Below are 16,430 nucleotides of genomic sequence, written 5' to 3' on the forward strand. Positions count from 1 at the left end.
ACCAGAGGATAGAATTTTATTTGTTTATTGATCATCGCTTAAATATTTACAAGTGTTATGATGTTAAGATGTGTAAATGACAAAGATGTGTAATTACAATAAAACGAATGCTCTATTTATTCACTGTTTTACAGATAAACGCGTATAGAAGTAAATTTGAATATTTACTAATTTAAATAAAACCTGAATATGTAAAGATCAATTGTTTTTTATTTATTTATTGACAAACCTAAAGATATGTTCAAATTTTATCAATTTCATTTATTTCATTTTATTAAATAATGTTATTATTTTTTTCACTGCAAAAAACTCATGGAAAACCAAAATGTGAAATTCTTAAAAAAAATTATTAGTTTTTTTTTTATTATAAAATATTACTCAAATTTATTTAAATTAATTATTTATAAATATAATCCAAATACTACTTATTATAATGATATATTAATATTAATATAATAATATATAATATTACCCCCCCTGTCTGCATTACTTGCATCCTTTTTAATAAAATATGCAGTGATTTATTTATTTATATATTTGTTTATTTGTTTGTTTGTTTGCAAACTTTGTGCATAATATATTGTTATTTATTTGTTCTGAAATATCAAAGTGCAAAATAATTACCATAGACCTGGCTTATACGTTTGTGAGGAATGTATGACAGTTTATACCCAAGCATTGTTTTTTTTTTTTTTGTGTGTTTTGTTTTTTGTTTTCTTTTCCTTTTCTTTTTGTTCTGCCAATGCATTATTTAACACATTTTTAAAAACCATTTAATATACAGTATTAATGGCAATTTTCATTTTATATTTCTGATGCAGCTTAACCAATTTTTTTTTCCCTGCTCATTTACTATTTACCGTTGTGCACCTTTTCTTCATTAATTTATTAAAATCAATTTATTGTCATATGTCAGCAATTCTCAAGCATTCAATTCTGTGTGTTTATTTTCACTCCACAGCATATCTGTTCAGGTTAATTCATTCAAATATATTTATAAATGAACATAGCTGTAATTTTTTAACATGCGTTTTTGTGCTTTAATTTATTTAATTTATTTTAATTTAATTTAATTAATTTTTTTATTTTTATAGTTTCATGTTTTTTTATTATTATATATTTTCAGTTTTATTTTTTATACATTTTTATTTTTAATAAAAATTATTATTGTTTTATTTAGTTTTTATTGTTTTTATTTTGTTTTAATTTGTGTATTGTAATTTTTGTCTTTTATTATTTTATTTTGTTTCTGCCAGTCGTTTAATATTTCTGGCAATACCTATTGTTCTTTCCCTGCTCATTTATTATTGCCCTACCAGCACCTGTAAATAATTGATCAAAATCTACTTATATATGCTATAAATGCTCTAACATGTGTTTCTGTGTGTTTGTTTTGTCTCCACAGCATGTCTGTTCAGGTTCAATGGGCTGTCCTTCATCTACCTCCTCTTCCTCCTCCTCATCCCGCTGTTCCCAGAGCCCTCCAGCATCACCATGAGAGGTCAGAAACTGCACTAAAACATCCTTCTGCTTCATCAGAAACATTCAGCAGAGCACGTTTATGTTGATTAAGGCTTTTGTTCAGGGGAAGTTGTTTATTAATCACTTATTTGTATAGAAATGTGAGGATGTCAATAATATTGGCTTTTTTGTTTTAACAAAGATAAACAGGTATAAAAGGAAATTAAAAAAAAATTAAATAAACCCTGAATATGTAAAGTTCAGTTTTTATTCGTTTTATAAGTATTGACAAACCTGAAGATATGTTTAAATTTCTATGAAAAAAAAAATTTAACTCCTCCAACCATAAATTCCCAACCCCACCCCCACCCACTCTTTTTTATTTTATTATTATTATTTTTTTTGGTTGTTTTTTAAATTTATTCATTTAATTTTTAAATTTTTTTTTTTTTTTGGTAAATTTATTTTTATTTTATTTTCATTTTTATTATTAATATATTTTTTATTTAATGCATTTCCTTTTCATAAAAAAAAATGTATTATGTTAATTTGTCTCTTTTTTTTAAATTTATGTATGGTTCAAAAAAAAAAGAATAAACGAAAATACCTTTGTAATTGAATACCTTTAATGTACTGTACCTTTTGTCAAAAACACAATAAAAAATTGATAAATAAATAAAAAAAATTTAACTAAAAATAAATTTCCCAGCAAGAGGGTCTCTGATTCGAGTCCTGGTTGGGCCAGTTTTTGTGTGGAGTTTGCATGTTTTTCTCGCGTTTGTTTCCTCTGGGTGCTTCGGTTTCTCCCAAAGTCCAAAAACATGAATTGAATAAGCTAAATTGTCTAGTATATTGGTGCAAGAGTTTATGGGTGTTTCTTAGTATTGGGTTATGGATGGAAGGGCATCCGCTGTGTAAAACATATGCTGGAATAGTTAGCGGTTCATTCCGCTGTGACAACCTCTGATAAACAAAGGAATAAGCTGGAGGAAAATAAATGACTGAATCAATTTGGGGGAGCTCTCGAGACCTACTTAAGCTCAGACTACACTCTCTCCCAATGAAACGGAAGGGAGCCACAGGTTTGAGGATCTTCCGAGCTCTGCTGGGACAGCATGCCAAGCACACTATTTATCAATCATCAGCTAAGAACGAACTCTTGAAATATTATTATATTACTACAAGTAGAGCAGCAGAAACATTCACCGGAGTCACATTTATGTTGATCAGAGCTTATGTTCAGGGGGAGAACTCATTGATGGGTGTAATGAAGGTGTGCTGATCATGCTGAATAATTGAGCAGAGCATTATGGTAAATCAGTGTTAATCCCCTGAGACCAGCAAGATTAAAGTCTTAGAGAAGAAAAACTCATCAGTGGGATATATATTCCCATAAGAGAATTCAAGCATTGAACTTTGTTGAAGACTTTATCATTTAAAGATTACGAGAAACTTGAACTTTTTTGATCTCTTTTTTTAATGTTTCTAGATTTTTTTTTACTAAATTAAATAACACTATTGAAATTTGGCTTAAATTATAAATAAATAAATAATTAATTAATTATAAACTTCAGTTATCAAGATTAACAGATCCAGGATCTGTCAAATCATCTGAGATCATTTAAGTGAAGTACGAAAAACGGACCCCTGGAAAGTCTTTAGGGAGAGTTATCACAAGCTAATAAAGTATGTTAGCCACCTCAGACAGTCCTAATCTAAGAATTGAATAGAGGACATGCATTTTCAGATTTCAATTACAAGGGCAAACTACTTGTTTTCTTAATGACATGCACAGATGAATCGTTCACCACAGCTATGTGAGCTAACAAAATCATATGGTTAGTTTTTAATTTCATGTGTACTCAAAGCAGCGGTGTCCAAACTCAATCCTGGAGAGCCGTGTCTTTCTGAGTTTAGCTCCAACTTGCTTCAACACATCTGTCAGGAAGTTTCTAGTATATCGAGTAAGAGCTTGATTAGCTGGTTCAGGTGTGTTTGATTAGGGTTGGAGCTAAACTCTCCAGGACACCGGCCCTCCAGGACCGAGTTTGAACACCCCTGACTTAAAGAGTGTACTGTTAATAATAATGATAACTGATCAGTATGTTACCGCTGTATTTATTCATTCATCATTAAAAGTTTTGAAGCTTACCGCAGTGTATTTGAAATCTGCTCTGCTACATTGCAGTGAGTAATGGTGATGTCTGCTCTGTTTTCTGGAGGTGTGTTCGGATGTTTGTTTTCTGATTGTTAATTATGCATAAGAGAAGGTTTTCATGGAATAAGATGGGGGAGGAAGAGGGCAGGACATTTTTAAGTGGTCCACTTACTCTCATCAATAGTTATGAGCGCAGGTCTCTGCTTAGTAAGAGAAACGCATTCTGGGCTTCACACACATTCATCAAGTCCTGGGGTCCGTTCTTCGTATGTGGATTACTCGGTTAGCTGGATTTGGATATTGACGATTTGACACAATCCAGGATCGTTTCGTTCTTCAAAGCTGATCCGAGAGTTGTTGTCATGGCAACAATTGTGCAAGGTCAAACCTGATCGGGAGCAGGTTCAATTCATATAAACAGGATTAGATCGGCTCAGTTCAAGCAAAGATAATACTGAATGTTCCGAATTCTGATATTCTCTTACAGTAGTAGTTATATAAACTGGGAAAAATGGTAAATATTTTTTAACTATATATATATATATATATATATATATATATATATATATATATATATATATATATATATATATATATATATATATATAAAGTTATAGTTATTAATAAAATAAAGTTATTAAGTAAATTAAGTTATACACATTAATAAACTTATGCAATCTGCACCCTCGAAATGAAAGTACAAAGACTGCAAAGAGAAAACTTATTGATATGAACTTTTAGATCGCTTTAGTACAAATTGTGTATGATAATAGAAATGCACAATATGTGACTTAAAAAATAAAAATAAAAAAGCAATAATACATTTATGTAGTCATAAACATGTGTTGATAGTTAATATGCCGGTGATTTGATGCTTCACAAAAGTTGCAGACGCCTTTACCAATATGAAAATGCTTTTGTAAACAACCAGTTATTCTTTACACCGATTAAAAAAAACAGCTACTATAATAAAGAAAATATTTTCTAAATGTGGAACTAAATACATTGATTTGCATTGAAATACATGATGAATACTCTTGACAAATGAAAGTGTAAAGCCTGCAGCTCACAACAAATGTGGAAGGTTATTGCGTGTCATATTTAACGGTTTACTGCTAATTTGATGTAATTTTGCTCACATGGATAATTGAATATTAATCAGATGATGTCATTACGCTGCTGTGCCGTCAGCCAATCGTTGCATTGCTGATCATGATTTCGAGGATCGATAGATCTGCCCTTCACAACACACGCAGCGATCTCAGATCAGTTCATCCAGACATTCTAATCTGATTCGCGACCTTGTTTGAAGAACCAAATTAGCGAGAGATCAGTTATCAAGATTAAAAGATCCAGGATCTGCCAAATCATCTTAGATCATTTAAGTGAGGTACGAAGAACGGACCCCAGACTGGGATTATGCAAATATTATTATTATTTTTTTAGTATTATTATTATTACGCAAGTAACGCAACCTCTGTAAAAACTATAAAATAGTGATATACAGCTGAAGTAAAAATGTGAATTTTTATTTTCAAATATTTCCCAAATGATGTTTCACAAAGCAAGGACATTTTCACAGTATGTCTGCTAATATTTTTTTCTTCTGGAGAAAGTCTCATTTGTTTTATTTCAGCTAGAACCCATCATTGTGTGCTGTATACTAGGGTAGGTTGGTCTGCTTTGTCCATTCGTAAGCTCAAGCATTGGCATATCCTTGTTTACAAATCTATACTGGGTTTACTCCCATCATATTTACAGAATTACATTTGTAAAAAGCCTGTTCTTAACTATGGTCTTCTGTCACAGGATATTCATTTACTGTCTGTTCCTAAAGTACGGACTGAGATGGCGGAAAAAAAGGCTTTAAAGTACGCAGCACGTTTTGCTTGGAATAAACTGCAAACACAGTTGCAGTTCAAAGACTTGATTTCACTACATTCTTTAAAAAAGACTACAAAAGATTCAGAAGTTGAAACACAGGCTTGTAGATGTTTTGAATAGTTTGTCAGTGTGATTCATGTTAACTGTGCATTGTTTTTTGTTTGTCGTCTGTTGGACTCATGTGACTCGTCACGTGTACTGCCTAATCTTGGCCAGGACGCTCTTGTAAAAGATTTTTAATATCAATGTGTCTTTCCTGGTAAAATAGAGGTTATAATAATAATAATAATAATAATAATAATAATAATAATAATAATAATAATAATAATAATAGAATAAAAGCAGTTTTTTAATTTTTTTTAATCCATTTTAAGATCAATATTATCAGCCCCCTTAAGCAATTTTTTTTTCAATTGTCTACAGAACAAACCAGCCTAATCTAATAAGTATTTTACGTTTTGTCAGTTTAGTGGCTAATTCAGACAAATTCATGCGAGTTCAGTCGTATGAAAATGTATGATTTTTAAAAAGGAGGCGTAGCTCCCAACCCCACCCCTAAACCAACCGTCATTGGGTAATGAACAAACCATGCTGAAAAGTACAAATTAGATCGTACAAATATGAATTAGCCAGTGTTGAATACGATTGTGCGGCTGAAAAAATACATAAATTTGGGTGGTTTTGCAACAACGCCCACCCCCTCTAATGTACTTTCGAGACCATCCACCCCCTCACTTACTGTGATTTTTGTCGCCCCCACCCCCCCACCCCTCCACTTAACATGATATCTGCAACAGTCACTACCCCCTCCTACTTAGTGTGATTTTCAGACTGGGTGGGTTTTTTTTTTTTGCATTTTGGCTGGCTTTGGATAGTTTTTGGGCTGGAATCAGTCAGCTACATCTGGCAACACTGGAATTAGCCACTAAATCAATAAGTTATGAATTGCAATGAGATTGCGTTGAACAAACCACTGTTATACAGTGACTTGCCTAATTACTCTAACTTGCCCAATTAATCTAGTTAAGCCTTTACACGTCACTTAAAGCTGAATACTAGTATCTGAAAAAATATCTAGTCAAATATTATGTGCTGTCATCATGACAAAGATAAAAGATATCAGCTATTAGAAATGAGTTATTAAAAGTATCATGTTTAGAAATGGTTGAAAAAACCTTCTTTCCATTAAGTTAAGTTTTATAAAACTAATTTCGAGAGGACTATGTGATATGATTGATTGCGGTTGGTCCTGTGTCAACAATTATCGATAAACCAATCAGATGAATCCAAGCCTTCAATAAATAGCCCAGTTCGTCTTGCTTCTATTATCGTTGTTTTTAAAAAAAATGCCCCATCTTCCTCTTTCCTCCTTCACCACACTTTCAGAAATAAAGGTCCACTAGCTGTCACTGGGGTGGTCCCTTTTCAGAAGGTACACATTTGTACTTAAAGGGTACATTTTTGTACCCCTAAAGTATTTATTATTTATCAGCCCCCTTAAGCAATATTTTTTTTAAATTGTCTACAGAACAAACCAGCCTAATCTAATAAGTATTTTACGTTTTGTCAGTTTAGTGGCTAATTCAGACAAATTCATGCAAGTTCAGTTGTATGAAAATGTATGATTTTAAAAAGGAGGCATAGCTCCCAACCCCACCCCTAAACCAACCGTCATTGGCTGATGAACAAACCGTACTGAATTTTATGAATTAGATCGGACAAATATGAATTAGCCAGTGTTGAATACGATTTTGCGGCTGTAAAAAGACATAGAAAATGTTGGTGGTTTTGCAACGTAACGCCCACCCCTCTAATATGTTTTTTGAAGACCCCCCCCCCCCCCCCCCCCTTAGCATGATTTTCAGACTGGGCAGTTTTTTTTGTTTTTTTTTTTGCATTTTGGCTGGCTTTGGATAGTTTTTGGGCTGGAATCAGTCGGCTATATCTGGCAACACTGGAATAAGCCACTAAATCAAAAAGTTACGAATTGCAATGAGATTGCGTTGAACAAACCACTGTTATACAGTGACTTGCCTAATTACTCTAACTTGCCCAATTAACCTAGTTAAGCCTTTAAACATCACTTTATGCTGAATACTAGTATCTGGAATAATATCTAGTCAAATATTATGTGCTGTCATTATATCAAAGATAAAAGGAATCAGCTATTAGAAATGACTTATTAAAAGTATCATGTTTAGAAATTCTTAGTCTTCATTAAGTTAAGTTTTATAAAACTTCCATCATGTGCTATGATTGATTGCGGTTGGTCCCTTGTCAACAATTATCGATAAACCAATCAGATGAATCCAAGCCTTCAATAAATAGCCCAGTTCGTCTTGCTTCTATTATCGTTGTTTTTGAATAATCCCCCATCTTCCTCTTTCCTCCTTCACCGCATTTTCAGAAATAAAGGTCCACGAGCTGTCACTGGGGTGGTACCTTTTCAGAATGTACTTAAAGGGTACATTTTTGTACCTTAAAAGTATTTATTAGTACCTAAAAATTTTAAGAGGAACACTTTTGTGCTTTTTAGGTACTAATATGTACCCTTGTGGTATTAATATACAAATTTTTTACCTTTCGAAAAGGTACCACCTCAGTGACAGCTCGCGTACCTTTATTTCTGAGAGTGCAGAGGGAGCTCTCAAGACCTACCTGATCTCAGACCTCCTTCTATGCTATACGACCAGGCAAATCTCCGGGATCTCTCCAGCATGCCAAACCTGAAACTAGTATAAAGTAATGGCTAAGTGTGAACTATCGAAACAGAAATTGTGGAACAAAAATATACAGGGGGGGCTAATAATTTAGGAGGTCTAATAATTCTGACTTTAGCAGTATGTGGGATGTTATTGTTTTACAACATTTCACATTTTAGATTGTGCACTTGGCAAGCAGAAGTGCCTGCAGGAGTTTAACAACTGTTTCAGTCAAAACACACACACAAAAAACCTGGAAAAAGAGGTGTGTGTAAAGCAGCGCTTGTGTTCTTCAGCTTTGTTTACCACAGACAAAACACTCTTTTTCTCATTCTGATTGTATGCACTCTGTTCAGTTTGCTATTTCCCCCCGATTTACAGAAGACACACTCAAAACATGATTTCCTGTGCATTCAAACTGCTTATTTAAAATGGTCTGATTTAACAATTCTTGAGACTTTTTGGTTCATTCTGCTGTGTTGACCTCTGAAATAGATACTAAGCTTAAGGAAAATAAATGAATGAATGAATATCACACTGCATTATGTACTCTTTCCTGATATTTATGCTATCGAATGCTTGATATATTATATACACATTTCACTGTGGTGATGTCATTGGCCCATGAACACTTCCTGTTTGTTGTCAAACTATGTAATAACCTTAACAAGAGGCAATTCAATCATCTTAACATAATAACAGCTATTAGAACATTATTAATATGTGGACCTTTTTGGTTTCTCAGAAGCTATGGAAATTATAAATGTAAACCAGGAAATACAGTAGGATCAATGTTATCGTTTACATCCTTTAAAATGCTCTATATAGAGCTCAACTCTAATATAGGCAAAGAAGGCTGTAAAAAAAGTCTTTATACTACAGGGCTGCTGAATGCTTGATTCTGATTGGCTGATGAACATTCTGGCTAATGTTTACTTTCATATAAATGCACAGCTGAAGTAGTTCCGGCAGGTTTTGAGCGGCTCCATTTCACTACGCTGAATAATTTAAGTTATTTCACTGCTACAACAGTCACAAAAACACACCAAAACACCATCACAATAAACAAGATGTCATTGACCCATAAATGAACAAGTCCTGCTTGTTGTCAAACTATTTAATAACCTTAGCAAGAGGCAATTCAATTATATCCTTAAATAATAACAGCTATCATAACATTATTTATCTATATGGGGACCTTTTTGGTTTCTCGGAAGCTATGGAACTTAGAAATGTAAACCAGGAAAAACAATATAGGATCAAAGTTATCATTTACATCCTTCAAAATGCTTTATATACAGAGCTTAACTCTAATATTAACATGGAAGGCTGTGAAAAAAAAGTATTTATAATACAGGGCTGCCAAATGCTCAATTCTGATTGGCTGATGAACACTCTGAGGTGTTTATTTTCATGTAAACTCACAGCTGAAGTAGTTCCGACAGGTTTTGAGCAGCACCATATCACTACACCGAATGATTTCGGTTAGTTCACTGCTACAACAGTCACAAAATCACACCAAAACACCATAACAAGGAACAACCTTACACTGTGGTGATGTCATTCGCCCATGAACACTTTCAGTTTGTTGTCAAACTATTTAATAACCTTAACAAAAGGCAATTCAATTCAATCATATCTTAACATAATAACTGCTATCATATAATTATTTATCAATATGGGGTCCGTTTTGGTTTCTCGGAAGCTATGGAAATTATAAATGTAAACCAGGAAATACAATAGGATCAATGTTATCGTTTACATCCTTCAAAATGCTTTATATAGAGCTCAACTCTAATATAGGCAGAGAAGGTTGTGAAAAAAGTCTTTATACTACAGGGCTGCTGAATGCTTGATTCTGATTATCTGATGAACACTCTGAGGTGTTTATTTTTATGTAAACTCACAGCTGAAGTAGTTCCGACAGGTTTTGAGCAGCACTATATCACTACGCCATATGATTTCGGTTAGTTCACTGCTATAACAGTCACAAAACCATCACAATAAACAACATTTCACTGTAGTGATATCAATAGCCCATGAATGAACACTTCCTGTTTGTTGTCAAACTATGTAATAACCTTAACAAGAGGCAATTCAATCATATCTTAACATAAGACTAGCTATCAGAACATTATTAATATGTGGACCTTTTTGGTTTCTCTGAAGCTATGGAAATTGTAAATGTAAACCAGGAAGTACAGTAGGATCAATGTTATCGTTTACATCCTTCAAAATGCTCTATATAGAGCTCAACTCTATGCAAAGAAGGCTTTACAAAAAGTCTTTATAGAACAGGGCTGCTGAATGCTTGATTCTGATTGGCTGATGAACATTCTGAGGTGTTTACTTTCATATAAATGCACAGCTGAAGTAGTTCCGGCAGGTTTTGAGCAGCTCCAAAACACTACACTGGTTGATTTTGGTTATTTCACAGCTACAACAGTGACAAAATCACACCAAAACACCATCACAATAAACAACATTTCACTGTGGTGATGTCATTGGCCCATGAATGAACACTTCCTGTTTGTTGTCAAGCTATTTAATGACCTTAACAAAAGGCAATTCAATCATATCTTAACATAATAACTGCTATCATAACAGTATTTATAAATATGGGGACTATATATTTTCATATAAACGCATAGCTAAAGTAGTTCCGGCAGGTTTTGAGCACATTAGAGCTCCATATCACTCCCCTGAATGATTTCAGCTATTTCACAGCTACAACAGACAACAAAATCTCATTTGAACAGTGGCTTTAGCTGTCGAAAATGTAGTATAAGTAGAATAATTGACTCGGTCTATTGGATTATTAGAAATAACACACACCTGATGTGTGACAGCCACTCTGCTTTAGAAATTATGAGTGTTATGGGTTTTACGCAAAGTGTGTTTTATCAATGATGTCAGAACCTGTGAGACATTGACTGTGCTTTTCTGTAATACTATCTGTGCATTGTGGTGAATCAGTGTCTTCTGTCAGGTTCTGTTAAGCGTAAACTGTTTCAGTTGTTGGGAATATAACTAATGGAGATAAAGTAACATGTTTACCTTTGATTGATTGATTGATCTTTGCCTGACATTGTCTCTTACGTCATAATAATCAAGCACTTTATATTTGGTGTCTCGATAATCTGCCAAAAGTAAAAAGCCAACCTTTTATTTTCCTTCCATAAACTTTTAAGTTGTGGCTTTAACACAGTACATACTGTAGATGGTATTAAAGCCTCATCTCTGTGAGCAGTCAGGGTTTTTGAAGATGATTGTTTTCAGGTATAGTTAACACATTTTACTATGTTTTATACATCATATTATATATATTGTGACTTATATTTATAAGCTTATTATATTGTTTTTTATGTAAATAACCCACTATACTGTAAAAATCTCACAGATTTATTGTGCGAATCTGAAAAGTATTTTTGGCCTCGCGTTTTTGCAGTAAATGTATGCACTCACCGGCCACTTTATTAGGTACACCTGTCCAACTGCTCGGTAATGCAAATTTCTAATCAGCAAATCACATGGCAGCAACTCGATGCATTTAGGTATGTATTCAAATAGAGCATCAGAATGGGAAAGAAAGGGGATTTAAATGACTTTGAACGTGGCATGTTTGTTGGTGCCAGACAGACTGGTCTGAGTATTTCAGAAACCGCTGATCTCCTGTGATTTTTCACGCACAACCGTCTCTAGGGTTTACAGAAAATAGTCCGAAAAAGAGAACACAATAGTCTAACTATAGGAATAGGACCATTGCAAAGAAGCCTATATTAATCAAAGAGCTTTTTTCTAAATGTTCTGTCATATATTCTAAAATCTCTCTGTTATCTTAAGATTTTAATGTTAGGGCGACGTGGTGATGCAGTAGGTAGTGCTGTCGCCTCACAGCAAGAAGGTCACTGGTTCGAGCCTTGGCTGGGTCAGTTGGCATTTCTGTGTGGAGTTTGCATGTTCTCCCCGCGTTCGTGTGGGTTTCCTCCGGGTGCTCCGGTTTCCCCCACAGTTCAAAGACATGTGGCACAGGTGAATTGGGTAGGCTAAATTGTCCATGGTGTAAGAGTGTGAATGAGTGTGTATGGATGTTTCCCTGGGATGGGTTGCAGCTAGAAGAGTATCTGCTGCATAAAACATATGCTGGATAAGTTGGCGGTTCATTCCAATGTCGCAACCCCAGATTAATAAAGGGACTAAGCCTAAAATTAATGAATAAATGTTAATGCTATTACTTCTTTTCAAAACCAATAATATTTCCATACATGCAAATATTAAAATCTAATCACAAATATGGCTAATTAACTGTACATAGTTGGTTTGTGAACACATTTTTTGTTTGTGAATTTATTGTATTTAATTTTACATTAAGAAGATAAAGGTTACACTTTAAATATATTTTAACATGACATTTATTTATAAAAAAAAATAATAATAAAAGAATAAATCTGCGGAGAAACAAATATTTATAGAGAAAGAGAGTGAGTTTCATTGCTAGAGCCCCATATCTAGAATTGCTTAGGACCCCCAAATCACTAAGCCCGCCCATGCCTACAGGGTTAAAAAAGGGCTCTTAACGTTGGCATTAAAGTCAAGTAAAGGTGGCAAAAATGGCACAGTGGATTGAATATTTATAGGGTTCAGGAGCGCTTCTGTTAGAACAGAGTGTTTCAGCTTGTTGTCTCGTTTTTGTCTTTAATGGGGATGAAATATGTGAGATGAATGGGGGTTTTGGCAGAGATCTGCACCCGAGGTGCTTGCTAAACTACACATTAACAACCTCTTCCACCAGTTTGAGGGAAATTAGCACAAATTGTTTCGCACACTGTGCTTTATAGAGTAAATCAGGACAAGGCCTATCCCAGGCCGAGGACAAAATCCAGTAGTTAGCATCCGGCAGCGCTTCTCACCGTCTGCTTTCTTACGATTATGTCTCACTTGTGGCTAAAATGATCTCCATTAGGAAGCATTACATATGATGGGCCGCGCAGCCATGCTCAAGCCTGCGCCGCATCGGAAAATATCGATTGTTGGTAGAGAAAAACACTCTAAAAATACTTCAATACTTCATTTGACCTTGGTGTTATGCTATTTGAGAGTGCTAAAACAAAGAGGCTCTCACAATTAGCTGTCGCTAGTCTTGTAGGAACAAGGAAAAACGCTTGTGCTGTGGGAAGTGAGCAACAGACGCTCCATTAGCTTCATCTCCAGAAGCTGGAGGTGCTTTAGAAACCTGTGAAGCAGCCGTATGTGTAAAACACACACCGTGCATATCTGTAAACATTGGGATGTGAAAATAAGGAATACACCCACCATAATAAGGGATACACCCCCCCCCCCCCCCAAAAAAAAAGAGACTAAATATGTTCTTCTGGAGCTGTTTCATTGTCAATAAACAGTTAAACGGTCAGTAATGTTTTAATGTTTATGGTTACACTTTACAATAAGGTTCATTAGGTAATGTTAATTAATGCATTTACTAACATAAACAATGAACAATACATCTACTACTTTATTTGTTCATGCTAGTTAACGTTAGTTAATGAAAATACAGTAGTTCATTGTTAGTTCATGTTAACTCATGGTGCATTAGCTAATGTTAACTTGAATGGACTTGGTTGTTAATAATGCATTAGTAAATGTTCAATTATGATTAATAAATGCTGTACATGTGTTGTTCATGAATAGTTCATGTTAGTAAATGCATTAACTAATGAACCTTATTGTGAAGTGTTACCATTATTATTATTATTATTATTATTATTTACAAAAGAAAAAATGAGCATTTAGCTTATTCAAATTAGCAAACAGTTCAGCTTATTAAAATTAGCTATTATGAAGAAATAGAAATCAAGTTATCAAATCTCATTAATCTTTTCTTCACTGTGTGACACATTCTGATTAAAACGAACGAATCTCATTTATTTGGATTTTTTTGTTTGATTACATTAAATAACAGAGGTGTCACTTTAAAACTGCACAGATCTGGAACATTAATACCACTGTTACCAAGGTTATGCTTACTGGGAGATAGGGAACAGATGCCAAATACTACAGAAGGAGAGTTCACAGTTATGGTGGGGATCTCAGTGACAGCTAGAGTCATCTTAAAACACTGGAAAACTCCCAAAATTCCAGAGTTAAAAGAGTGGGCCAATATAATGACTAAAACAGCCTTGTATGAACGTTTACTTTACAAATTACATAATAAGGACAAAGCAAGGGTCCCTGTATGTATCCCAGTATGGGAAGGCTTCTGGTCTTATGTGACAATGTCTTGTAATACAATTTAAAACTACTCACCAGGTTTTCCTAATAATATTGTACTTCTGTCTTAGTAACTACTGTATTCATTCTGGCTTTACATTTAGTAGGCCACAAGTGATCATTTGTAATATGTGTTTGTATTATTTTGTCATGAAACAGAAGAAAACAATAAAAAAAACTTGAATTAAAAAAAAATGCACAGATCTAACATTACAATAAAGGCATTCGACTGCTTTCCTAACTTTTTATATGCTCATTTAGGACAAAATTAATTGTGTTTGGAAAAAAACCCCACCAAAATTGACATCTTTAGATGATATGTATTATTTTAATGTCTATTACCACCCTTTAGAGAAAGACTAAAAATATGGGAGAAATATGGGAAAATTCCTCTACGGGATGATAGAACTGGAAAATCCTGGGAAAAACGGGAGGGTTGACAGGTATAGCACAGTGTGTAAGCAAGTATTTTACTGTACTTAAAAAAAAAAAATACTCCAAAATGTCTCTGTCAGTGTTTCAAACTATTATATCTGATTTACCAAATTCACACAAGTGTCAGTTTCACATCTGTCACATCCATAACAAAGAGCTGGCACATCCATAACCGAGAGCTGTCACATCCATAACCGAGAGCTGTCACATCCATAACCAAGCTTTTCTCTCATGAATGCAAAAATGTGGAATAACACAAAATCAATCATTTGTGTTCTATAGTGAGCAACTTTAGATTAGCATTATTGTTTTGGGGTTGTGCAGTTCAATTCACAGAATTTCTACAAAGTATGTTGTTGACAGTAAACTTGCAGACCTTTTCTGCTTGCATCCATTACGCGTTATTTCCCTCATTTAAAATGCAAAAAATGTTTACAGATACATTTGTAATATAATAATAAATAATAATTTAGGGTGGACAGTATGCACATTGAGGTGCAGGCACCCTTATAAGTTACTTCAAAAACTAGCCATTACTTCACTTAGCCGACGACAAGTTTCTAGCACCGCAGCGTCTTGTCATATTTAATTGACATTTTTGCTGATTTTATTGAACAAAACTAGCTACTTTGTTGCTACTTTGCCTTATGATCAATGCAGTAAGTGACTGTATTATCATTAATAACGTTACTTGTTAAGCACAAAATCTTAAAGATAAAGTCTTACCCATGTAATGTGATGCCTTTGTGCTTTGTTGTCTTTGTTTGCTCGTTAGTACACCCATACGCAGCACAAAACTTCTGCATCTTCACATTGGTTTTGGTCTTGACTAAGTGCAGTTGAATGATTTTTACCCTGTACAAACATGGCAGGGCTATTGATGCATGCTCAGGGGCTGTACAGTATGCGATATCTAGTGTATATATCTATGCAGAATAATTAGCAAAACATTTATTACAGGCAGAGTTCACCTAAAAATAACTTTATTAATTATTGACTCATCCTTGTGTCATTTTAATCTGTTTCTTTAAAGAAAGAAGTGCATGAGGATGTGTAAATAATGATGACACCTTTTCCACAACACCAATCCTGTCCTTGACTTTCTTGAGTAAATAATTGATAAAACTGTTCATCATCATGTCAGACTGAGTAGATTATTGACTCTTGATGGTTGTTTCTGCTGTTGTTTCTGTTTTAGGCCAGACGGGGTACTTGCTGAAGTCTTTATGCTGCTGCAGTGTGACCTTCCTCTTCTTCCACATCATCTATCAAATCACCGTCCACAGTTTGCTGGCAAGAGGAAGAGTCGATTCTGGATTCAACTGTAAGTTTTATCGATATATATTGCAGTGTACCTTTTAAGGTCATGCTTCCTAACGTAGGGACATTTCATTTTTGTTTTGTTTTGTTTTGTTTTTTGTGTTGTGTTGTGTTGTGTTTTGTGTGTTGTTTTGTGTGTTGTGTTTTTTGTTTTGTTTTGTTTTTTGTGTTGTGTTGTTTTGTGTTTTGTTTTTAGTTTTTTG

The 16,430-nt window shown here is 34.0% G+C and overlaps 1 protein-coding gene and 1 long non-coding RNA gene across 4 annotated transcripts in view; one reads left to right on the forward strand and one right to left on the reverse strand.

Moving 5' to 3' along the window:
- LOC147846549 (uncharacterized) overlaps positions 1 to 16,430 on the reverse strand; it is a 1,651,758-nt gene that overhangs the window by 1,092,307 nt on the left and 543,021 nt on the right. The gene's annotated exons all lie outside the window — the stretch shown is intronic.
- Positions 1 to 16,430, forward strand: part of piezo2b (piezo-type mechanosensitive ion channel component 2b) — a 257,364-nt gene that overhangs the window by 29,646 nt on the left and 211,288 nt on the right. For all 3 annotated transcript variants that reach the window (XR_015478970.1, XM_087241404.1, XM_087241405.1), the window contains exons 2-3: positions 1,406 to 1,501; positions 16,106 to 16,231. Coding sequence is in view for 2 of the 3 variants with exons in the window: in XM_087241404.1 (XP_087097530.1) it covers positions 1,406 to 1,501; positions 16,106 to 16,231 (222 nt within the window). In the remaining variant the exon portion in view is untranslated. The remainder of the gene's footprint in view (positions 1 to 1,405; positions 1,502 to 16,105; positions 16,232 to 16,430) is intronic.

Source organism: Danio rerio, chromosome 2 (assembly GCF_052040795.2).
Source record: "Danio rerio strain M-AB ecotype USA chromosome 2, GRCz13ab, whole genome shotgun sequence".
In the NCBI taxonomy this organism is placed as follows: Eukaryota; Metazoa; Chordata; class Actinopteri; order Cypriniformes; family Danionidae; genus Danio; species Danio rerio.